The sequence below is a fragment of the Triturus cristatus genome, chromosome 12 (assembly GCF_964204655.1).
Source record: "Triturus cristatus chromosome 12, aTriCri1.1, whole genome shotgun sequence".
In the NCBI taxonomy this organism is placed as follows: Eukaryota; Metazoa; Chordata; class Amphibia; order Caudata; family Salamandridae; genus Triturus; species Triturus cristatus.
Window position 1 is genome coordinate 686,431,835 of NC_140595.1, and position 26,323 is coordinate 686,458,157.

A 26,323-nucleotide genomic window follows, 5' to 3' on the forward strand; every position below is an offset into this window, starting at 1 on the left:
GTGTTATCCTATGAGAGAGATAGGCCTTGTAGAAGTGAAAGACTAATTTGGGTGTTTTTCAATACCAGGACATGTAAAACTTTAATATATATCCTACTTTTTAAATATATTGCACCCTGCCCTCTGAGCTGTCCCGAGTCTACCTGAGAGATGACTTGTATGTATTAAAAAAGTAGGTTTAGGCCCTGGCAAGAGGTTTAACTTGCCAGGTCGACATGGCAGTTTAAACTGCACACATAGGCTGTACAATGGCACATGGAAAATGTTCCAGTGGTACATGAAATCAGTATTTTACTTTAGAAGGAAAATAGCGTGCACAGGACTCTGGGATCGCGTCGGGGGCAGAGCATTTGAATCTTCGCACTCGGGGGCTTACAGGGACAGAGCTTAAGGATGGCGGGGGAGCTTTAGAAGAGAGGAGCAGTCTGTAGAATATTCACTGCATTGTGAGACTCTGTATAGTGATATTACCTCATAAAAAGCTAGCAAATATATGAAATTCCCAATATGCAAGAACGTTTGCCTAACTGACCCCTATACAAAACTAAACGCTAAAGCTAGCCAGCACTGTATGACTCATTAAGTTCTCTGGGATGCTGCATTGCAGCATGGGACTTCTGCAGATGATTGCCTCGGTCTATAGCGTGACATTGCAAGACAGAGTCCATTACAGACCGAGATGAAAGAGGAGTGTATCAAAGGGACATTACAGGCTCAACAAATAAAGTGGGCAGAAGGCAGTCTGTACTGCCCCTTCTCTCTTAGGGGACAATGGTGCAGCCAATTAAGGTTCAGCTTTGAGAGGGACTCACTGCATGAACTATAGGTAAAATGTAAGACCAGGGTTTTCTCTTTGCTCTAAAGGCAATGTGGTTCCACCTACAAAGGCTAGTGTCTAACCTGGTATTTCAGCACAGAGAGGTGTTTTTGCAAGTGTATTTTGGCCATTAATTCACATCCCCTAAACTATCAATCGATGATATCCTTGGTTTTAGCAAATTGTTTCTTGGTACCCCACCCCCACCTCGCAACATTCTTCTTTTAATGCTTGGGTGACCATTAGCTTAGGGAACTTATTCCTTTAATTCCACATGGTTGCTTTACCATGAGAAAGTATGTGGTGACCTGTGCATTATGGTTACACAAGGTGCGCTGTATAGGTAGTAGGTGCACACTGGTGCTCTATACCTCAAGGTTTATCTCTCTCATTTGAGTACTTGCAAGTATATCATGGTGTTTTAGGGTAAGTTGACTCGCACCAGGTCATGACTTTCCTCATTTAATTTCGGCAGAGTTCTTTTAATACATCAAATATCCCCTTTATCTTCTGCCAGGCACTGATGTGTTCACATTGCTTGGTAAACAACATCAAATCTTTTTTTTTTTTTAAAAGAAGCGTTTCTTTTGAAAAATCAGAATATTCCTTCAGCCCTCCCAACTCTAGTCCACCACTACCCTTATACATCCTGTCCCACCACAGTTCTCCAACCACTCTAGCCAAACATGTATTTTACCCTTTCATCCCACTGCCACCTTTCTACTAATTTTCCTTCCTACCTTTTGGATATAACCTCAATTTGCTTTAGACCACCTCCTCTTGGTATATTCTTTAACCCCCTTTCACCCTTTTCGTGACTTCTCTGACCCCCCCCCCTCCTTCCTTCCAATGGATTCCACCTTGTCTTTTATTCCATTTGCTTCCTGCCATCTATACTCTGCTCTTGCCCCTCTCTGTATGTTCACCCTCTCTTCATTATCCTGTCTTTTCTCTTGATATGGAATAATCTGAAAATAGTACACTCAGTAGAAATATTCAGCTGTTTTCTTAGTCTGTTTTACTGCTATTGTTCTGTGTAGCTGTAGTAAGCGTGGGTGGGTTATCATACGGAGAATGAGGCTGTGGAGGTAGTGTCTTGTAGTGGGTGGTTTACTTTTGAAGACATGACTGGTATTGGGGACCCATGTATTTGGTGTGCATGTGAGTGATTTTTCAAATGATTGATAGACGGAGGGGGGAGGGATAATTATTTGTCCAATGTTAGGGTGTATGAGATCTGTTTTTGAAATACTTATCACATCTCTCTCCAATTTCACTTTACAGACAACCTAAATCTGGACTCCAGTCTCATCATGAATTCCAGTGATCTACCGCTGCTCTCCCGCTGAAGGCATTGTGACCAAGCAATCTGCGACTGAAGACCATACAAGGCTTCCCTCTTCTCAAAGCCGAATATGCAGAACCTTCATTCCCAAATGCTTACCACATCCCTAGAACTCGAGACGCTACCAGTCACCCTCCTTATTTTTCAACCAAAACCCCAGCCAATTTTTTTATCCACAGTGGCTTCTCATTTCTTGACACCCTGTTGTCTTCGTCCTCACTGGTTCCCTTGCATATCTAGCAAACTAGTCACCTCTAATCTCACTTGCCCTCAAACTTCATTTAAGATCTTCCGATCTTCAACATTTGAACCATGCGCCGGTCAACCAGCTTCATCACTCACCCTGGCAAATCCTTTGCACGGCTGGACTGCACCTTGTTTTTCAGTCTTGTGGCCTCTAACAGGCCACTTTTATTGTTCATGTGCAATCTTAGGTGTGCCATCTGTGTCCTTCCTTCTATTCTGTACCATTGTTCTGCTCACTGCTTTCCTTTAACGTTTGTGTACACTGAACCATTCTACCATCGACTGAATGTGGGCTCAAGATCCTCTTCCTGCTCTGTGCTAGTCCAGTTTGGTGTCCACGGCAGTGACGCACTCCTACACATTTTTACTGTTACTGTGCTCACCATCTGTCCAGTGTCCTCCATATACCTGTTTTAGTTCTGCAATCCACTACTAGCGTACACTCCTAATGCCAACTTAATTACTCCACCCCATCCTTTCATGCATGGGAAAGCTGGCTATGATCTGAATCCTCCACGAGTGTGTATGTAGGTTCCAAGCTCCTTGTTCCATGAAGAAAAAATGTAGCCCGCCCCCAGCTGCTTAAGATGCTTTTCTTGGAGAATGCTCATTATTGAGAAGATGCTGTCCCTCAATATCCACATGTTCACTTTTTCACACACACTCGAGAAGGGTGTGCAGAGACTCCAGACTTGCATTTAATAATGGGAGCTCAACAGAAATCTGTTTTTTCCCTTTCAACATTTCATTTTTTCTTTTGCTCATGTTGATGCTGTATTATCCTTGTGTCCCCTTACTCAATATCATTTGGGTGGTCAATGACTAGCAAACTTCAGCTGACCTATCGATATGTTTGTTTTAAATGTATTTTGATGTAGGTTATCACAATTTTATTGTCTGTATGTATATAATGTAAATAAGTTACAAACCTTGTCAGTTAAGGCTTCTAAGCAATGGTTTATTTTCCTAACCCCTGTAGTAAATCATGTTTATTGTAAATCTTACCTGGCTTCTTGGTGTTTCTTCAACTTGATAATTTGTTCAAGGCATATGTGTTGTAGGTACACATGCTTTGGATAAGTCAATCATCTAGTGTTGGACTTGGATGATTACAGATTGTTTTTGTTGTTAAAAGTTTTCTTTAATCCATGAGGCTGTGTGACTCCTCCTCTTGGTGATACTGCGCATGGTCATTGACTCCATTTGCAGATAGTTTACTTTCTGCCGACTGCTTCGGATATAATCTCTTGTGCTCCAGTTCGAGACTCCTTCAGGCTCGCTTCGGTTCTCTACTAGATACCAACTCGACTGTATTGTCTGAATCGTGTCGTTTCATTGCAATCCGAGCGATTACCCGTCTGTGTAGCGGGTCTTCGGCTCGCTTCCTCCGCCCACATGGGCCTTTTATTCGCTACCATGGTCCGTCTGAGAATGACCTGCTAATAGAACGAACTTGGTTCTGCTTCTATCTGAAGTGTCACTCTAAATACCCCCATACTGACCAACACTATTTGCAACCTATGCCGATCATCGAGAGGAAAGCTGTGAGACCTGCAAGTTATTTCGACCAAAAAGACTCTTTGAGATAGGCATGCTTGACACCAAAAGATGCAACATAACAAACGGACTATGTACCGTCATATTCGGTCGACCGCAAGAGGAAGACTAAGCATCCGCAGCACAAGATAAATCATTATCTATACATGATTCAGATTCCAAGTCCGATTCCGAACAGGACTCAGCCACTCTCCAGCCTGCAAAAAAGCATCGGACTGTGACTACTTTTACCCCTGATCCAAAGCCCAAAACATCGGCTCCGTCCGAAAAGACTTCCACTGTAAAAAAGCCATGGTGCGCACTAAAAAAACTGACTTGGAAGCCCCACCCCTGGGCTCGGCTCTGGATCTACAACGCTTCGACCATCAGTTTCAGCAGCAAAACAAAAACATACCCTTTCGGATCCAACCACAGCTGCACCTAAATCGAAACATCCTTCACCAAAGTGTTTCACTTACAGACCAAACTAACCACCGGAGCCGATCCTCATTGTAATGCAGGAACAGCTAGATCAAGGCAGAGAACGCTCCAAATTCAGCCTGAAATAAAGAGAAACTTGTTCTTCAACCAGCAAAACATCACTCTTCTAAGAAACAAGAGGCTTTGGCCGTTCCTCTACAGCCTCCAAAGAAAAAGGAGGCTGCTAAGGCAGGTGACATATCCTCTCTCACCTATAGTAGAGAATGTTAATGATATACCACAGAGCATACATCCTGGGGATGCTTTGGATGACTGTGATACTGAACCACAAGTGGATACAGACCCTGATCTTTATCCCACATGACCATCACCACCTGATGATGCCTCTGTGTCTCAGAATTTAATAGCAAGGGCAGCAGCTTTCCATCAGGTACCTTTAAATAAGGACAATAGAGGAGGAATTCATTTTTGAAACCTTATCTTCTACCCAGAGAGGGGCACAGTATCTACCAGACTACCCTGTCAAGGATAGAATCAGAACACCACGCATTGACAAAAAGTATAAAGCTGCATCCTCCAATCCCATATATGTTAGAGGTCAGTTAACTCCAGACTCTCCAGTAGTTTCTAAAGCATGAAAAAGGGCAAACTCCCTAACATCAGGAGATGCACCTCCACCAGAAAAATAATCTAAACGAATAGATGCTTCTAGAAAACGTGTAGCTGCACAAAAGATACAATAGAGCCCACTTAGACGAAATGGAGGTGCTCCTCCAACACCCCCAGAAGAATACAGACAAAGGAGGCCAGAAATTGTTAATGAGGGAAAACTCATTACCAAAAAATTCTATGAAATGTGTACTAGATGCAGCTGGCTCCGCTGCTAGAGGTATAAATACAAGCATACTAATATGTAGGCATGCCTGGCTACGCATTTCAGGATTTAAGCCTCTGGTACAAGAGGCAAATTTAAATTCCCTTTGGAATTTCCAACGCACCACAGGTGTTCCCAAAATGTCTAGCAGTTGTAGCAGCACATCTCCGCAGACAAAACATCCATGTCTTTCCATACTTAGATGACTGGTTAATAAAAGCAAACCACCTCAGCCTGTTCAAACAAAATACTCAAAAAGCCCTAAACTTACTAGATCAAGTAGAGTTCACAATCAATCTACAAAAGTCACATCTACAACCAGTTTCCATACAACAATATCTAGAAGCCTTGCTCAACACACAATCAGCATTGGCATACCCCAAATGCAGACAGAATAAACAGCATGGTAACATTAATTCAACAGTTTCAAACTGGGACTCAAATCCCAGCCAGAACATTTCTACAACTTGTGTAGTATGGCATGTGGGACTTTTGAAATGCCTACATCATGCAAAAAGAACTATTGATGGACAGAATGCAGAACAATGTCACACATTCACCCCAGTACAGAGATCTGGGCCTAAATCCATCGTTTTGTTGCTCACCATGCCATTCCAGTTTGGACCCACCCATATGCAAATCAGTCTTGACCCTGTGCCCAATGGGAACAGTCCATCCCAAACTGCCAGGTCAGGTCCTCCCTGGACTGGAAACGAGCATCCTAGGACCGGTTTCAGGGTTTCACCCCTCTTCAGCCAGGATAGCTTGATTCCAGTGGCATGGAGAGCACGGGACTCGCGTCTGAGCATACCCGTCCCACTCGGGTGATAAATGCAAAAAGAACTATTGATGGACAGAATTCAGAACAATGTTATACATTCACCCCCGTACAGAGATCTGGGCCTAAATCCATCGTTTTTTTGCTCACCGTGCCATTCCAGTTTGGATCCAACCATATGCAAATCAGTTTTGACCCTGTGCCCAATGGGAACAGTCCAGCCTGAACTGCCAGGTCAGGTCTTCCCTGGACTGGAAACAAGCATCCTAGGACCGGTTTCGGGGTTTCACCCCTCTTCAGCCAGGATAGCTTGATTCCAGTGGCATGGAGTCAAGCTATCCTGGCTGAAGAGGGGTGAAACCCCGAAACCGGTCCTAGAATGCTTGATTCTGGTCCAGGGAAGACATGGCTTGGCAGTTCGGGCTGGACTGTTCCCATGAGGCACAGGGTCAAGACTGATTTGCATATGGCCATGTCTGAACTGGGGTGGCGTGGTGAGCAAAATAACGATGGATTAATCCTAGATCTGTGACTGGGGGGGTGAATGTTTTGCCAATGTGCAACATTCCGTCCATCATCTTGTGTGTTATACTACACATCAGACCTCTCCAGGAATGTCTATCCCATCAGTGGACACAGTCACTGGGTCAATGTCACGATCTAGTGTTGGTAGAGAGCTACACACATCACTCTCTGCAATGGTGGAATCCACAGAATGTATCCAAGGGGCGGCAGTTTTGAGACCCAGTTCCACAAATAATTCTCACAGCAGATGCTTTCTTAATTGGTTAGAGAGGTCATCTACAAAATCTCAGTTCAGGGTGCATGGGACTCCAAACACAAAGATCTCCATTTCGTTCACCTAGCAGGGAAAGCCTTCCTGCCTCACTCGCAACACAAAGTTGTCCTAATTTAACCAGACATATGACAACTATGTATTGCATACTAAAACGGGGGAGGACATGCTCTCTCTAATTATCTCAGTTAGCAAAGAAAATATGGAGCATATATTTACATCACAATATTCATCTCCTAGCAGAACATGCCCCAGGGACAAGCAATCAAGCTGCATACTTTCTGAGCAGGACGCAGCAACAAGTCCACAAATGGGAAATGCACCTCACAGTCCTCCTACCATACTTTCAAAGATAAGGGTTTCCACAAATAGATCTGTTCGTAACCCCAGAAAATACAAAATACCCAAACTTTGGAAGCAGGTACCCACAAGAGTCCAAGGGCAACACTCTGTGGATGAACTGGTCAGTGATATTTGCATGCAATTCCCACTACTTCCATTCTCAGACAAACATCTCTTATAATGATACGTATAGCACCAACATGGGCTTGCCAACCATGGTTTTCAACACTGTTGGAGCTCTCACTAGTCCCACGTGAGAAGCTTCACCTTCACCTGACCTTCTCACATAGCACAAAGGCACACAGACACCCCAATACCAAGGAACTTAACCTTGCAATATGGCTTCTGAAGTATTTTGGATACTTAAATTTACCACAGTAATGTGTGGACATTCTTAAAGAAGCTAGCAAACCTACCACAAGGCAATGTTATGAGGCTAAATGGAAAATATTTGTTATATACTGCCAGAAACTAAAACATAAAACACCCTTAACACAAAAGTACACTCAATAATTACTTACTGCATTTGCAAACCACAGGTTTGGCCCTTTACTGCAATACGATTACAGCTGGCTTCTATTGCAGCCTATTTGCAAAATAGACAACACTTCTCATTATTTAAAATACCTGTTATCACAGCTTTTATGGAGTGACTTGAGAATCATTCCTCCCACACTTCCACCAGCACCAGCATGGAACTTAAACATCGTACTAACAAGACTAATGGGGCCTACATTTGAGCCACTCCCCTCTTGTCAATTGCAATATTTATCCTGGAAACTGGCATTCTAAATTGCTATTACTTCACTTAGAAGAGTCAGTGAAATTCAGGCACTTACCCTTGAGTAACCTTTCGTCCAAGTTCAAAGGGACAAGGCAGAACTTATGACAAACCCAAAATTCCTTCCAAAAGTGGTTTCTCAATTTCATATCAATCAATAGAATTGCCTGTTTTTTTCCACAACCAGATTCAGTTACAGAAAGAACTTTGCATACTTTAGACGTTAAACGAGTGCTAATGTATTACATTGACAAGACCAAAACATTCAGAAAGACTAAGCAATTATTTATTGCCTTCACACCTCCTCACATAGGAAAGGCAATTTCTAAATCTGGAATTTCAAGATGGATAGTCAAATGCATCCAAACTTGCTTTGCTAAAGCTAAAAGGCTTTACTATTCCACCCAAAGCTCACTAAGTAAGTAGGAGATTCTATGTTTTTTTTTAAATTTTTAGGGAACATACCTATTGCTGATATTTGCAAAGCAGCAACATGGTCCACTCCACACACATTCACAAAACATTGTGTGGATGTCTTTGCATGTCAACAAGCTAATACTGACCCTGCTGTTCTAAAAACTCTTTCAAACAACTGCAACCCCCTTAGATTAACCACTGTCTATGGGGAGGGACTGCTTCAGTCTATGCAAAGCATGTATATCTACAGCACACATACCTCGAATGGATTAGGTTACCCTGTAAGCATCTGTTCTTGGCATGTAGTGCTGTAGATTCTCATGCGACATCCCTCCTCCCCAGAAACCCTTTGTAAGTTGCAGTTTATATATTTTACATACTTGCATCACACTACTGCCTGAAAATCACTTTACTGATACATATTAGAACTGCGTTCTCACCAATCTACAGAAAAAAGAATCTGAAATGGAGTTGATGACCGTGCGCAGTATCATCAAGAGGAGGAGTCACACAGCCTCGTGATTTGGAGAAACCTTCACAACAACAGCTTGTAATCATCCGAGCACAGCACTAAATGGTGGACATATGCAAAGTGTGTGAATCTACAGCATTTCATGCAAAGAACATATGCCTACAGGGTAAGTAACAATCCTTTTTTTCACTCTTCTTTTAACACAGTGACTCCCTTTGATCAATAATATTCACTTATTTAGCATTAGCTTTATTAACATGCTGATAACTCTTATTTTCTGAACCGAAAATGTATTATCAGTAAGGCTCCCGGTTTTCCGTTTTTACAGATAAATACAGACAGAATACAATGTGTTTTCTGTCTGCATTTATTTTTAAAAGTGGATAAATACAGAAACTTGGGCTTCTTTTAAAGGAGGCTCTAAAGCGCCATACAAGTGATAATGACAAACAAGACTCAAATGCACTTAACATCCTTCCAACTGGGATACCGTCGGTATTTGGCAGCACACTGTTATTCCACAGGCCATTATTTGGAGCTGGCCAGGAAATTCAGAGTAATACCAGAAATTGTTCACTGCACTACCACATCCGATATTCATGTTACCCCAAATTTAGAGGCTTTCAATTGCTTCTTCTTTTTTTCGCTCTTAAAGATGCAGATTATCACCGCTGGCACTAATGGGCATGCTGTCCTTGCGCTTTGAGGCAGTGTTGAAATATTTATCAATTGCTAATACCAATTGTCTCAGAATCGCTAAAGTTGTGGTATAAATGTAAAAACTTTTAGGTGGCGATCTGCTTTTAAACAGATGGCGGTAGTATCCATCATCAACAGACTAAGTGTCATACAACATACCTTCCTATGCTAGGCCTCCACTGCTTTCACATGAGCAACACAAATCTCCCTACATACACCCTGTTTTTTTTTTTTTTTATATATATATATATATATATATATATATAGTGTGAACTTTGCCCATGGGCATTAGATACTGAGAGTTTCCATTACACAAGGTAATTTTTTTTGTCTACGGTGTTCATGGCCAGGGTCACCAAAGGGAGAAGACAGGACCTTGGTAATAATAGGATCCGTGCTATGTCCCATAAAACAGAGAACTTACCTGATTAAAACAAAACTACACCCCAGCCAAAGCAGTTGTTGCACAGATTTACCCACACTGGGGAAATACTAACAAAGTCTGAATATGTAATGTGCTGCTGCAATTATGCAACCCTCCAAGGCACACCCACTAACCAGCCAAGGGAAGGCAAGTAGTAGAAAGATAATTCAATGTATTTTCCAGCCTGGAAACCAAATCATTATCTCTTCCACTGGTCAAACTAACTTGCATGAAACTTCCTGGCTATATGTACGACCCCTTTTGAATTGAAAGCTCAAATTAAGATCCTGAGGTGACTGAACCGGGCTACTAAGTTGAGAATCTAGCAAATAATATGCCCTATCACAGCTCTAAATCAAAAATATAGATACTTCGAAAAATGGTGATATGTGGGGATCACCATGAGACTTGTACCTAAAAAGGCATATTTGCAACACATTTATGTCAAGAACTGACAAAAATATAGATTTGAGTATTATAAATTGTCTGCCTGAAGAGCTACACAACATAAAATTAGTCAACTAATTGTGTCAACATACATTTGTGGTATAATGCTAATATTTACCAGTGGATGTTTTGATATTTGGCAGCTGGAATAGCTAAAACAGATCAAAGTAGGGCTGTAGTGACCATTAAAGGCTGGCTCCCTCATTATTGGCCTTTGGCTTGGGCCAACAACGCTGGAGTAGGCTTTTAGTGGTTGGAAAAGCCCCCTGCAGTAGGGTATATTTGAACATTGGATTGGTGGGAGCTCCATTAAAGAGTTGCAAGGGGCCACTAATTTACTGCTCCATAATTCCAAAGTTTTTTTTCCTCTTTTTTCTGTTTAACTTTGAGCATTCCACCTCAGTGGCTTGTATATTCCAATAGCATTATCGCCCCTTATTTCTGTAGGATATACCGGTTGTTATAGGGTCTCAGGCCCGTAACTAGAGTAGGTAGCATTTATTAGCCAATATAGCCCTCAGATGGATATTGTTTTAACTTGTGTAATTTAACACATAATTTGTAAATAATGCACAAGCCATTGTTTTCAGTTCACATAGCTTAACTTAACGTCCGAAGGTGATTGAGCTGCGATTGACCTACAATTACAAGCTGGCATGGGCGGCTCAAAGCCAATTTTCACTTGAAAATCAAAACTTCTGCTAACCACTATTAGATTACTATTTAACCTTGCCATTAAGTGAGTGGACTTAATGTTCCTTCAGCCGTCTATTCATTTCATTTAACCTCTTTTCTGAATATTATTCTAGGACTCATTCATGTGACATATAGTAGCTGACTTATTGTATGCCTAATCTTTAACTTTACCTTTAGCCTGCTAGAGATTCCCAATAAGAAGGTGATAGACAACTGCCAGTTCCAAAAGTGCCGGGTACCTCAATTGAATCATTCTAAAGGGAGTTCCCAAGACTAGTGCTGCTCAGTGTCTAACCCAATGAAGGAAGGGTGCTTGATATCTTACTCAAGAAAGGGAACAGGTAACGATATCTAGGCCAATCTTGTTTGAAGACATTCCCAGTCATCCGTTTTGTGTCACAACAATCAATACATGGCCATTGCCCAGTTACCTCAAATAGCTACAACTTACACTGTATTGCTGGAATCCCTAAGATAACACTATGGGGCATATGCTCAAGGAGCTATCGCAGAGTTAACGGCACTTTAGCGCAGCCAAAGTCGCGATAAATCCATCGCCCCATCCACAAGCCGGTGCAAACTGCCTATACCACTATTCCCTGCGATAGCATCCTCAAAAAACATCGCCACGGACGACCCCGGCAACTATCGCTAATGAGATGCAAAGTAGGCGTCCCGAGCAAAAAGCTGCGACACCACCACTCCGCAACATTCTCAACGACCAGCCACATCGGCGATAAGATCACAAAATATGCGATAAGGCGTGATAGCAGCAGGAAACTAACAGCTGCTCCGACCTGGTGCAAAGTCAGATGACAACCAGCAACAGAAAAGGGAGCCCAGAGCACAGCCACACCTGAAGACCAACAGACGCCATGGAGCCACTAATCATGCAGCTCGGAGCCCCAACAGGGACACAACACCCCCCGCCACTACACCCAGGACAGCCACCCCCACCAGCTGACCCCCCCCCCCCCCCCCTCGGACCACCACAGAGGCAGTGCGGACACAGACAGCGGACCCCCAGGAAACGCACCAGCCTCACAGACCCAACCCCTGACAATGACATTGCACACTACAGGCTCAAAAGGACAACCATCCACGCATCCTGACCATCGCCCAACATGTTGACAGCACCAACACAGCAGACAACCAACATCCCCTCCGACAAAGCTGCTGGCTGTGCTGCACCTGTTGGCCACTGGTACCTCCCAACCAACACCCTCCAGAGTCGGAGGAGTCTCACAGCCTGCTACATCGAGTCCCTCACACCTGCCCGGGATTCCATCACCAGCCTGGTACCCCAGTACCCATATGTCCACCACAATGTGCTGGAACCGCTGGAGACCAAGCAAGGACCAAACGCCATAGCTGGATGCACGCACGTGTCGCGGGCAATCGAAAGCACACATGTCCCACTTGTGCCCCCTGCCGACACAGCACACAAGTAACCCAACAGAAAGCGCACACCTCCCATCAATATGCAGGCAACATCCCAACACCGTTGAATCTCCACCAACGTAGTCGCCAACTACCCAGGGAGTGTGCATGAGACCTACAACTTCCGACAGTCCTACATCAACCAGCGCTTCCAGAATGTCACCAATAGAAATGCACAGCCCTTTGGCAACTACCAAATGAACACCCCACACACCTCAACTCCACAACCATGCAACTCACAACTCTGGCAATGTACATTTCACAAATTCACATGCAACATGCCAAACATGCCCCCCCATCAGACACGACAGCACAACTTACCATGGTAACCTGGGCTAGCCGTGAATGAGCCATCAACGTCATGGCACCCCAGCCACACAATAGCGGAATGTGGTGAGAGGTGGGAACCAGCCATGTGTGAAGGAGGCAAGAGACCCATGTATGGGAAAGTACACAATGCAAAGTGTGGGGGAGATGTGCTGGACAGACAGCAGTATGCAGAACACACCCATATCCATGGCGACATACACCACTGGTGTATCGAGTGTAGGGGACAGTGGACGCAACAACGTCACCCCAGCTAGTGGGGGAGTTCACGGAAATGTAGCCTGTTACATCCCCCCCATAAGCGTGTGTGGAGTGGGCTGTCCCGGCGTGTGTCAAAGAGGGCCCACCACGTGCCGGCGCAAGCTCCAAGCCAGTGGCCCACGACCTTGGCAGCCTCCTCAGACCATCATGGCCTCCGCAACACAGGCCCGCTTTAGTCCTTTCTCGCTGACATACTCTACTGCTGCCTCGGGCCTACACCACGGTCAAGTAGGTCACACATTTGGAATGGCCGAGTACACGTCATGGCTGAGTCATATCTGTGTTCTTCCTTCTATGTGGGGCCACCAACTCTGTGCATAGCATTCGAACGTCAGCTGTCTGTGGTCCCTTGGTGACTACTGCCTTCGGCCTATACTGAGTCCGAGTAGGTCACACACTTGGAACGGAGTCTTGATTAATGTATGCCAGAGTCCATATCATTGCACGCAGGGTGAGGTGTAAGAGGAAGACGTGGTTCACTCCGGAGGAGACAAGGATCCCTGTTACGGAGGTGACCGAACACTGCAGACAACTGTTCTGGTGTCACTGACTCTGTACATCGCGTGTCAACAACACGTGGCTGTGTGCCCCTGCTGACCGCTGCCTCGGGCCTACACTGCGGTGCAGGTCACACATATGGAACTGTGTCTTGATTACATGATGTCCAAGGCCATACATACATGGCAGCCTTACTTCACTGTACACCCTTCGATCAGGTGGCAGTAACTCTGCATGTCATCCCAACGACAGGTGGCTCTGGGCCCAAGCGGACCGCTGCCTCCGGCCTACACTGCAATCCAGCATGCCTCACTCCAATACAATCCAGTCCGTAGCAGGCCGGACACGGCGTTGTCTCTGACTGAACACCCGCTCAGCTCTATTCCACAACATCCATGGACACTTTCTGGGTGAACTGTGGTGGCGAATGGGTCTATGACATTGAGACTGTCGTCATAATCATGTCTGTGATGCTGACTTTGTGGCGAAAATGAGGCAGTGGCATTCCACTCCTCCATTTGCCACTACCGGACGACTTGTACCCTCTGCATCCTGCCCTGGAGGACATCTTCCACTGGCTCCCTAAGCCTCGTTCACCTTGGACATCCATGAGGACCCGCTCATCTTGCGTGTCCCGATCTCTGTGCATCATAAGTCACCGTCCCTTGCGGGTGTGCCTGTGCCGCCCACAGTGCATCCGGGGCCACTAACTCTGTGCAGCTCAAGTCAGGGACCCTGTCTGCTGAGATATTGGATGGCCTCTGAGACGGTGGCCTTGGGTCCTCAACGCCATGTGTCTGTGGCCCTGCGCTGTCTGCTGCCTCCAGCATCAGCAGCGGTCCACCAGGGCTCACACATCAATACGAGTTCTGACCGGCCCGGACGTCTCATCACCGCAGGAGGCACACGCCACCACCACCAGGACCACCTCCAGACAACAGCCAGAGTCGTATGCATCTTACTGTCCGAGTTGGTCTGACCTGTCGTGGATGGTATCATCTGCCTGATGCCCTGGTCAGCACTCGAGGTGCCACTGACTCAGAGCACCACGACTCATGGGCCATTTCTGATTGGGTTGTGTACTGTGGGGAGCTCACGCAGCAATGTCACCTCAGGCAGTGTGGGAGACCGGGGACGATGTTGAAGAAGATGATGCAGGTGTAACACACCCCACTGCAGCTGCATCAGGTATTTCCAGAAGGGACACAATCCTTGACATTTTCTTCACATGAGCGAGCTCCGCTCTGATGCCCCAACATCGGGGCACTGCAACTGTCAGACACATCTGTTTGCATGTTTTACCTCTGTACTTGCTCCGGCTACTAACATGATGCTCCGCAGTAGTCTCTAATGCTGGTGTTTACTGTTTTCGTTTCCATGGTGTTCACTGTTCAAGTTGTTGCCAGCAACTCCGTGCTGGCTGGCTTACACTCACCCCACACACATCCAGCACAGGCGTCACTGTACATGTGTCCCTGCCAATAAAAGAGCCGGGCGCTCGTGGCCAGTTCCAGGAACTATCTCAGTGTGTCCGTGTGGTCATGATGTATGCATGAGGGTCCCTGGGCCTACAACATTACATTGTGCTGTGTACATCGTGCGCAACCATGTTACCTTTGGCAGTGGGTAAGACCTTGGACATGCAGCTTCGTCGTCACCCGCCCAATGCATGGGAGGAGTGGACTGGGCCATCGTACAGAGGTCCAGCGAGGGGGGGGGGTGTATGATGATCTCTGGGCATGGTTCTTTGCAGGAAGTATGCATGTAGCTCTGTCGAGGTGTGGGTCTCCTTTGTTGGATGTGGGTGGTCCCTGGCAGGACTTTAACTCCCACGTGTGTGCTCTCGTTCGGGTTCCATGTGCTAGGACCCCACCCGCACCTGTTCGGCCACCTCCTTTTGGCATTCTGGCACCTGGCGTTGGAATGCGATGTGTGCTGAGGCGCGTGCTTCCTGCTGTGTGGTCTGTTCAGGGGTTGGTGTCTCCTCTATGTGGCTTGGCTGCACTGCTCCTGGGGGTGGGTTGCCTAAGATGTCCATGGGCTGTTGTAGGGAGTCTGTGTCGAAGGTGTGGTGGTCCTCTCCAGCATCAGTAGTCTGGCGTGGTCTGCTGGCGGTGTGGTTTGCCCCTCTGCAATGCAAAGGGGAGATGCATGTGGACATTGTGTTGACGTGTTTTGGCGCATTGTTTTGGTTAACATGCAGATTGTATGATGATGTACATTGCGACTATTTGAGAGGTGCTGTATATTTGATGCGGGACAGTGGACATTTGGAGTACATGACGTAGGTGGGGGATGTACACGTGCGTTTCCTGCTGTTACATGTGATTGGCCTGTTCCTGTACATTTGCTGGCCCAGTTGTGTCCTCTGTTCTGCAGTGTCGGTGTTGCACTTTGTACCACATTGTCGTGGGATGTGCTGTTGCTATGTGTGTGTGCTGCAGTGTGCCACGGGGATCAGGGACATGTTCCAGGGTCAATTACAGAGCCTTTTGCACGAGGATTGTATCCACCACGGACTCTATTGCTCCACTAAAAAGATGCAAACCTAAAAGCAGAGCACCAGCCCCATGGTACAACGACTCCCTGAAAACCCTCAAATCAGCCTGCAAACAGGCCGAGAGGAAGTGGAGACGAGGCTACTGCGAATCAAATAAAATTAGCTGGAAAAACAAGCTCCTTGAATACAAAACAGCCATCGCAGAGAGCAAATCCACCTATTACTGCTCCACTATAGTCAACGCAGCAAATAGCTCCAAAAGCATCTTCCAGATCCTTGATAACCTTATCCACCCCGACTGTGCCAAGAAAACTATCCCCCATTCTCAGACCCTCTGCGATAATCTCGCACAGTTCTTCACGTACAAAATCGAGACAATCATTCAGAATCTTGCAACTCCCCCTTCTCAAGATAATCCAAACTCCCCCGGAGCCGTTATTACCAACCTTGAGCCGCCGAGCCCAGGACACCTACCAAGGCAATGCCTACAGGCTCTCCCCCCCTATCCCCGAAGCAGATTTCGAGAGACTGGCATACGGAATCACTTCTGGGTTCCCCCTCGACCCACTGCCCCCTAAAACCTGGAAAGCGTGCGGTACTGAACTATTCCATACCCTCCGCAGGATCTGTAACCAATCTCTGGGCGGTGGATTCGTCCCCACCCCCTGGAAGCAAGCACTCATCACCCCACTGCTAAAAAAAACCCTCTTTGAACCGAGTGTCTATCCAACTTTCGACCTATATCGCTCCTACCCTTTCCAGCCAAAGTGGTGGAACGCTGGGTTAGCTCCTGTCTCTCGACACATCTTGAGCAGAATCACATCTTGGACGACTTCCAACTCGGTTTTCGCCCAGCCCATGGCACCGAAACGGCGGTACTTACGGCCATGGAAGAACTTCGGATGCGTGCAGACAGGGGCCACTCAGTAGCCTTGATCCTATTGGACCTGTCTGCCGCATTCGATACGGTTAACCATGTGATTCTGCTGAAGAGACTCAGAGAGGCAAGGGTCGACGGCACCGCCCTGCTATGGTTCCACTCATACTTGAGAGATAGGAAACAGGCTGTATCCCTCCCCCCTTTTCAATCCGCTTTTTCCCCAGTACCTCACGGTGTACCCCAGGGCTCGTCCATTAGCCCGAGCCTTTTTAACGTTTATCTAAAACCACTGATCACGCTAATCAAATCCCACAGATTGAAAACGGTAAACTATGCGGACGACACCCAGCTCATCCTCTCCTGGGAGGGGGGAGGATTCAATTCCCATGGATTCGTTCCATGACTGCTTAAGAGACACAGACGGCTGGCTGCACATGAATTCCCTGCAATTTAATTCTTCCAAGACCGAGGTCCTGTTCTGTTCTGGGAGCCGGATTCCTCGTCTATTTCCTGCAGAATTCTGGCCCCCGGAAAACCCAGAAAAACCACAGCCGGTCACTAGTGTCCGCAATCTGGGTGTTATGTTAAACAACAACCTAAGCATGGAAACGCAGGTAACCAAAACAGTCTCTACTTGCTCGGCCCTACTGCGTTCTTTACGTAAAATCATGCCACTACCCCCCGCCCAGGCCCGAGCACTAATAGTCAGGTGCACTATCCTTAGTCGCCTTGACTATTGTAACGCTCTTTTGCTCGAGTCCCCAGCTGTTCTACTGGACAGACTCCAAAGAGTCCAGTCGGCTGCAGCCAAACTGGCCCTTGGTTGGACCAGAAGATCCTCGGCCACAGCAGCCTTAGCCGAATTACATTGGCTCCCTTTGAAGCAGCGAATTGCTTTTAAAGCACTCTGCCTTGTCTTCAAGGCACTACATGGAACGGGCCCCAGGTCCCTACAAATGTTTTCCTGGTACACCCCCACCAGAACTCTCAGATCCACCTCAGCCTGCCTTGTGTTGGTACCAAGATTTAACAAGGTAAGGACCGGGGGAAGATCCTTCAAAGTGGCTGCCGCCAAACTTTGGAATAGTTTGCCGGTCGACATTCGCCAAATTCCTAAACTCCTACCTTTCAGAAAGCGAATCAAAACCTGGCTCTTCCCCAATCCCGTTCGCTGCTAACTCCCTAGTTAAGCCTCCTGTCTCTTTCCTTCTTAAGGAGTGAGTTTCAGCGCCAGGATACCTGCCAGGTGACAGTTGCGCTCTACAAATGTTTTAAATAAAATAAATAAATAAATTGTGGTTGTGCAGTCTGCTGCACATTTGTGTGCATGTGTGCCATTGTGCCCATCTCCCCCGTCCCTGGTCATTGTTCACCCGGTCGATGTTGTGTCAGTTCCTATCGAGCTGTGTCCTGACTCCCAACTCCTTGCGCAGTCTCCACCCTGATGACTGTGGCCTCCATTTCCTCCGGCTCCTCCTGTGGCGCAGGACTCCCACCTCCTGTCGCCTTTGCTGCCTTCCTGTTGCCAGCAGATTTGTACTTGGTTTGTCTTTTCGCATCGTGCCAGCGCCTCTGGTCCTCTTCCATAAGCCTCCTCGACACTCCGACTGCATTCACGTGTCATGTTGACGTTCAGTGGATGGTGGTGTTCCGTCACCTCCGTGACGCTGATCTTGTTTTCCTGCGGACTACACCCAGTCTTCCTCTTCTCCTTGCCCTTCCCCGAGGTTCCTTGGTGGTGTTCTGTGGGGTACATGTATGTTATGTTATGTTATGTTAGAACTATATTTCTTGAGCGCACGGCTACCCAGAACGGGTGTCCCGGCGCTTTGTAGGCCTCTGCACTCAGTCCGGGAACATCTATGGTGCTACGCAGTTTCTATTTTTTATCTTTTAAGTTGCTTTAATGGCGTATTTTCCCACATGACTCATAGGAATTGCATGCCTGTCACTGGTTATCGCTGATTTCTGTATCGCGGTTTGCCTCATCGCTACTTTTTTTGCCTTGTTGGTTTGCATATTTGCGGCATCGCGTTGACTTTATCGAGGACATTTGACGCGTTGTCGTGGGACTATCGCATGGTGCCGCCGCCTTGTGAATACCATGTTAACATGGTGTGGTTTTCCCGCAATAGACTGCGATATGGAAAGTTGAGCTTCGCTAAATTTGCAATGGTTCACACGTTCTTGAAAATATACCCCTGTATTCGCAGCATGTGTTGGTAGTAGATACATATGCTTAGCATACTCCTGCCATCTAGTGTTGGGCTGAGATGTTTGCAGCTTGTTTTTCTTCAAAGAATTCTTAAGAGTCACAAGTTTTAGGGACTCGGACAGTCTGTATTGCACATGGTCTTCGGCTCCTTTGTTAGATTGTTTTTCTCTGCTATCGGGTTCAGACCTCTACCTTGCAGCTCCAAGATCAAAGATTCAGTGCAGTTTTATCAGCCTTTCTGTCAGCAATACATCACCCTTTGAAGGGTAGCAAAGGTTAAAAGGAAAGCAGACAACTTATTGTTTTACACAGGCTTTCCACGCCCACCCTAGCCAGGCATGGACTTCTGTGTTTGACCACCATCTTCATTCACTTGACGCACGCGGAGTGATGGAAAAGACTCCTTTCAGCTTCTGCCCGAAGTGCAACACAAAGTACTCCAGGCAAGGTCACCATCCAGTCTGCAACAATTGCTTGTCTCCAGAACACGAAGAAACGTCATGTGAAGGGTACCTGGCCTTCCGATTGAAGAAAACGCTTCGACTGCGAAGAGAATAGTGCTAGGCCCATAGCACAATACAGGCACACCGAACCGAAGACTCACCGGATATCTTTGGGGACCAGACGCAACCAGATACAGAACCGAGCCTCGATGCTGAGGGCTACTCTGAAGAAGAGGCAGAAGCCCAAAGCATTCCAATAGACACCTCCATTCTTACCGGCAGTGGGGAAGGGTCTGACTCCGACCACGAACTTGAAACCCAACCGATCGCTTCCAAGGGGTACATGAATACTGTGGGAAAGGTTTCCACACACAAACAAAGGTACAAACACAGGCTCACAAAACCCCTCGGGCCATCTGCAAAGGAGCAGACAGTCGTCCCTCCGCCTAAACAACCCTTAAAGGTCACCGAGAAAGCCAAAGCACTAGCTCCTCATAAGTCGAAGCTACGATTGCAACTTTTCTAACATTGAGTGACGTTGTCTTGGGTGACTGAAGGCTTCAGTCTGTGGATCTTTGGCGCCAAAGGTGGTTGGTGTTGGGGTTTTGATGTAGATGACGATATTCTTACCACTTACGCTAGTGCCTTTGATTTCAACAAAACAGCATGCCCTGGCTACCGATGGCCCTTGTCTCTGCAGTGGGATAATGTTGAACCCACCTTTGAGGGCAAGAATGTCAGAGTTGATGCTCTCAACATGGATAGTGTTGATGTGGACAGTGGTGATGTCAGGGATAGACTCCTTCACCTCACCTCCCTCTGAGAGGATCTCCCTCTTGAAGAGTCCTTACCCGAGTGTTCCTTTTTAGGAGGAGAGGAACGAGAGGCTGCCTCATCCAGCATCATCCTCTTCCTTCCTCTGCCTTCATGTTTTGAAGCATCCCTGATGCGCTCCCTCGCCCCTTGAGAGTTACATTGGACATTGTTTTGCCAATACTGCAGTTCTCCACTGTTAGAATCCGGGTTCTCTGGTTGGCACAGGTAGGTACTTGTGTCAAGCAGGGAACCTTTCCTCCTGTCAGGGTAGGGGGGGTACACTCCAACAATAACCCCTGCTCACCCTCTACGTAGCTTGGCGCGAGCAGACAAGGCCTATCTCAGAGCGTTCAGGTTAAGCATTTGTGAACACACACACAGTTACTCAGTGACAACCCCACAAATGGACTCCACACTGGGATATATAGAAAAATAACACTTTATATATATAGTTTAGGCTTAGCACAAGACCAGATAACGTGTAAACGGCCCACAATACTTATTAGACAAAGAGTTCTTGGTTTTAGGGTAGTTTTAAAGTTCTGTGCGCTTCGTTCCTGTCCGTACGCGGTAAAAACTGCTTGGGAACGGGTCTCACACACACTGTAGGCGCTTCGGGATGAAGCGTACACCCTACGGTGCGAACAGGCACAGTACCTTTACTTTTGGCAAGTTCGTCACGGATGCTGCGCTGACATCAAGCGCGATGTACGGTGCGTTGTCCTCCTGGTGCGATGCGTACTACGGTATGCTAGACCTTGGGCGTGCAGGGCTTCATGGGACGGTGCGTAGGTACGGTGCGTTCAATGTTCGTCGCGCCGTTCGCGCCGTACCATGAGATCGGCAATCTTGATTCGAAGCGCTGGATACAAGCGAACAGTACGCTCCGCACAGGGGAGACGTACGCGACTACCGTACGCACCGCAGCCCTTCCAAAGCAGGGGAAAGGAGCGTACGCTGGGCAGTACGGTTCGTAGGGGATAAATGCAAGTACGGTTCGCAGTCTCGTAGGGGCCTGTTAGTCGCGTTGCTCAGGCCGGACAATACCTTCCTTTGCGGTGCGAGCTACGGCTCGTAGAGGGGCCTCAGACGCTTGGTTCGGGCCGGACAGCGGGATACCAGCTTGCAGGGGGTACGCTGCGATCAGTGAGACGTACACAGCAGTTAGAGTCGAAGATGCGGGGAAAACGGTCCGTTTTCCAAGGCGATCTCACGGCGGTGAAGTCCATTCTTCCTGGGACTTCGTTCAGGGGGCAAGCTCACTCACAAGCCCTTGGAGATCTCTCAGCACAAGTCAAATAAAAGTTTGAGTCTTTTCTTCCTCTTCTTCAGCAGCAAGGCAACCACTGCAGGCCAATCCCCCAGGTCAGGGACAGTACTCCTCCATGCAGCTTTTCCAGTTCCTTCAGGTCGGACAGAGGTTTCTTCTTGGCAGGACAGGATCTAGTTTCTTAGGAGCAGGGCTCCTACATTTATACCACAAATCCTTTGTTCTCTCAGGCCAGGGGGGGCCTTGCCTAGTTCAGTCCAGTTCTGGAGCACTTTATTGATGCGATGCAGGCTTCTTCTTTCAGGGTGCAGGGCAGAGCCATCAGACGCTCCACAGGGGGCGGAGCCAGTATTGTGGTGGCAGCACACAGCCCTATTCAGAGTCCAGGTGTACTCCTTCCACCCATCTACAGGTCAGTCTTTCTATTCACCACCAGGCTACCTAGCCCTGCCCATCTGGGTTTCCCCAGCCCTGTCACTCACACAAGCCAGACAGCAGATACACATCACGCAGAGGTGGGCTGAAATGATTAGGCAAGCAAAGGCCAAGTTTCTAATAGTGGCATTTGCAAACGCAGAATATTAAAATAAACCTTACTAAAAGATGTACCTTATTCTGAGTTCAGGCATACTAAACTCTATTTTCTACCATGTTCCCTGGGTCGGTTAGGATCATAGGATGGAACAATCTTAACAGCCCATTCTGGCCTATGAGAACAGGTAGCCTTACAATAGTGAAAAACGAAAATGGCTGTAATTCACTATTAGGACATGCCACACACATCAGGGTTTGTCCTACCTTATGCTTACAATGCACCCTGCCCTTGGGCCTACCATAGGGGTGACTAACCTGAAGTTAAGGGAAGGTTTAGGGACTGGCAAGTGGGTGCACTTGCCAGTCAGCATGTCAGTACCAGACTGCACGCAGGTTCTGCAGTGGCAGACCTAGACACATTTTACCAGGCCGCTTCTGTGGGTGGCACAACCAGTGCTGCAAGCCCACCAGCGGCATTTGTATTTACCCGCCCTGGCACTCCTGGTGCACTTTACTGGGGTCTGACAGTAAACCAAATAAGCCAATCATGGAATCCAACCAACATATACATTTTACAAAGGGAGCACTTGCACTGTGGCACTGGTTGGCAGTGACACAGTGCTCTGAGCGGCCAACACCATAAAACCACATGAGGCACAGCGACAAAAAAGTGGAAGGGAGACTCACGCCAAGGTGCCAGGTCTAACATCCACAGAAGGGATGGTGGAGGTTCCTCAACAAAGACTTGAGATCCATCTGCTTCCTCCCACAGGAGGGGCACTTCTCAAACAGAAATGGCACTATGTGTGGAAAATGAGTCCAAAAACTGGGGCAGGATCAGTACACCCTAACCCCCAGGGCAATATGGGGGCCAAAATATGGGCGGTAGGGAGCATTGAGGTTGCAAGTACTGTGGTACCCGGCAGCACAACCCCCTATGGTACTGCGGTACCAGTTCTGGTAACAAAGCGAGGCAGGCAGTCCTCACTAACAAACCTGAAGCGAGAGCCTCCGTGGGCCTTCCTCACCCACTGACCATAAGTCAGCTCCCTGCAGGAGTGTTGGCAAAACAATAGCCTTGATACTCGTGAGTACAACACTTTATTTAAAGCATCTGTTTTATAACCTTTATAAACCAGTTTACCTTGGCAAGGTTTTTGATGTCCAAATATTTGATTTTGGGGAACATATCTCCAACCTGACTTCAAGGACCGAGAAACAAGGGTAGGCGTAAAAATAGACACTGAATCGGATGCTTAAAAATCCACAGATCTTTCACTGTTTTTCTACTATTCTGTTGTACTTTCACATATTATTTGATTATTAAAGAATTTCATCTGAAAATCAATGTCAATGCAGTCTTTGAGGACTCTTCGAACTTATTTTTGGGGCCACCATTTCAGCCAGCGAACTACTAAATTACAACTTAGCTGAGCATCTGGGGATGCGCCCCGTGATCCCGGAACAGTTCTCAGAGGGGAGCGCTGCTCTCCAGGCTACATCACTGAAGTCATGGGGACTGTGAAAAATCCATGTGTGTCACAAAGAACAAGTCTAGCAAACGAGCCACGCCCATTCAGCAGGAGTGTGGTATGTAACCAGGGGTGCATGTGGGGATACCGCGTTGGAAATATTTCACTAAAGCATAGTATGGTAGCACAGTGTCATTTATAGACCGCACAATGTGTGGAAATCTGGTTTTAGCAACTATGTATCATTTGCACAGCACCAAGTGAAGTTTTGATCCCATTCAAATCTTGGTTTCCATCACACTTCAGAATTACAGGAAACAATGTGCTCCATTTGTGCCTTCCTAACTGTTGCTATATATTTAAATATTTGTACAGTTCATTCACAAGTATTTACTTTTTTTTAATTGACATTCCCTCATTTCACACTCCCTTTACCCCAACAATACTGCAAGACAGCTCACTTTAAAAAGTCCCAAGAAAGAAAGTAAACACCAATTTTATGTTAAAAGAATAAGCAGCAGTTTGTCAGAATTGTAGCTTGACATTCGAACACAAATTTAAAGGCCTCTTTATTGCCCATTCGCTTTCCGAACACCAGCGTGGTTATTTTTGGCCTGCCGCAGCGCCCCCACTTCCGGCGCCTACTTCCGCTGCCTGACATTAGCTATGTTGGATTCGTTTTGTGCAGGATTGCTTTTTACTAAGCGCACACGTGGCTGCAGAGGGCGCGCCGTACTGCGGCATTCATATAACGCTTCTTACCCCATTGCGGGGTATCCTCGGAGCGGGAGCACGAGATACCATGGCGAAGTGCCTGGATATCTGGAAAACACATCCCACGACTGTGTCTTTAAGCAACTTCAGCGTTATTTTTGAGCAAATGTACGGACAGACTAGATGCAGGGCTAGCATTTTAAGGAACTTTAGGTGTTTGCATTTTTAAGCACCTCTTATCGACATGAACGTGTTTTTGAGGGAGACAGTCCGAGAGGGGCTGGATTACACTGTTAAATGCAGTTTGGTGTGCTGCGCTCCTCGGTCCTTAGCGGGTTTGTCGGAGGGGGCGCTGTTGCAGTGGCCGACACTGAGCGAACTGCCAGCGCTTCTGGGCGCTGCTTCAGTGTGAGCGCTAGAGCACATTTTTGTGCACGAAAACAGAACCGGTTTCAAAAACAGCCAACAATAGCAGCCATCTCCCGCGCTTTTGTATGTGCTCTCGGTGACCGGGGGATTAGAGGGTTTGAACTGCACACCCGTTCTCCGTCCCCAACCTTCCTAGCGCGTCTAGGCGCTTTTTATGGACCTCTCGGAAACATTTTCCTCGCCGTATTTTAAAGGCCCTGTCCGTTTGTGATGCATATATTTTTTCACTTTAAAACGTGAAAGAAGGGGGGGCGTGGCCAAGATGGCGGAGTAGACGGACGCCTTCCCTGTCGGCTCCTGCTCCGTGGTGCCCCTGGCCTCGGTTCCTGCGCAGCATCTCCCCCCATGCAGCGAGAGGACCTGTGGCGGAAGCTGCGGAGCGCAAGTGCAGGCCGGTGGGCGACGTACAGCTCCCGGGGAGACCCGGTGACGGGCGAAAACGCAAACAGAGCCGAGGCGCCGCGAGGAGGTGGGGCAGCGCGCCGAGCCTGACGTGACTGCCGTCGGCCGGCGCATCACGCGAGAGCCCCAGCGCGCCGTAGAGGCCTGCAGACGCGCTGCGGCGAGCCGCGGCCCCCTGCCTTTGCTGACCAAGGGGACGGTCGGCGACCCAGCGATCGACGGAGGCGGGCCCTGGCCCAGTTAACGGTCAGAATCCTTCGCAGGCAGCGGCGAGGGGTGACAGCGCGGCGGATCCCCCCCCGGAGGCTCGGGGAGACCAGGTGCAGCCCTAGCACGCAGGGACGTCGACGCGGGGCCCACGCTAAGGCGACTGGCGCAACACAGGGGCGGGGAGAGTCCTCTCCCCCCCCCCGGACCATAACGGACCTGACACCGGTACACGGAGGCGGCGGCCACCAGCAGGAGAACCGGCGAATGGAGAGGAGCGCCGCCGCGGGAGACACGGTGGGCCAGTGTGGAGAGTGGGGGGCAGGACTTTGAAGGGCCCCGACGGAGAGCCGGCTGCCCAGGAAATCGGTGAGTGGCCCCTGTTGTCGGGGACGGGACGGCGGTGCATTCAGGGCAGCCAACGGCCCAGCTGGAGAGGCGCAGGGGTGACGGTCTCCCCTCTCGCCCATCTGCGGAACTTCTCTCTCGGAGCCCACGTGGTGGTGCGGGAGGGCGATTGGTGTCCACGGGCCCCTTTCCGCAGCGGGAAGGGACAGGGCAGAGGGGAGTGTGGCCCAACGGCACCGGCATTGGCGCAGCTGCAACGTTGGATGCGGAGGTAGGGGTGCCCGCCATGGGAGAGTCCGGAAGGAGTGGCAGTAGCCACGAGCACGGAGCGGGACGGCCTTCACACCTGTGGTGCGGGTGGTCCCGAGGGAGAGCCGGAACCAACGCTGAGGGGAGCCGAGAGCGGCGCCCGTTGTGCCACGGGGACGGAGACTGCAGGAGGTGGACCAGTGGATG

At 48.0% G+C, this 26,323-nt stretch overlaps 1 protein-coding gene across 3 annotated transcripts in view; it reads left to right on the forward strand.

The window, feature by feature from the left end:
* The window catches only part of BACC1 (BPTF associated chromatin complex component 1), a 110,428-nt gene extending 107,016 nt beyond the window's left edge, over positions 1-3,412 (forward strand). For all 3 annotated transcript variants that reach the window (XM_085637452.1, XM_085637454.1, XM_085637453.1), the window contains one exon: positions 2,102-3,412. In XM_085637452.1, the coding sequence (XP_085493578.1) occupies positions 2,102-2,166 (65 nt within the window). In that variant the 3' untranslated portion in view covers positions 2,167-3,412. The remainder of the gene's footprint in view (positions 1-2,101) is intronic.
* Positions 3,413-26,323: the final 22,911 nt, after the last annotated feature.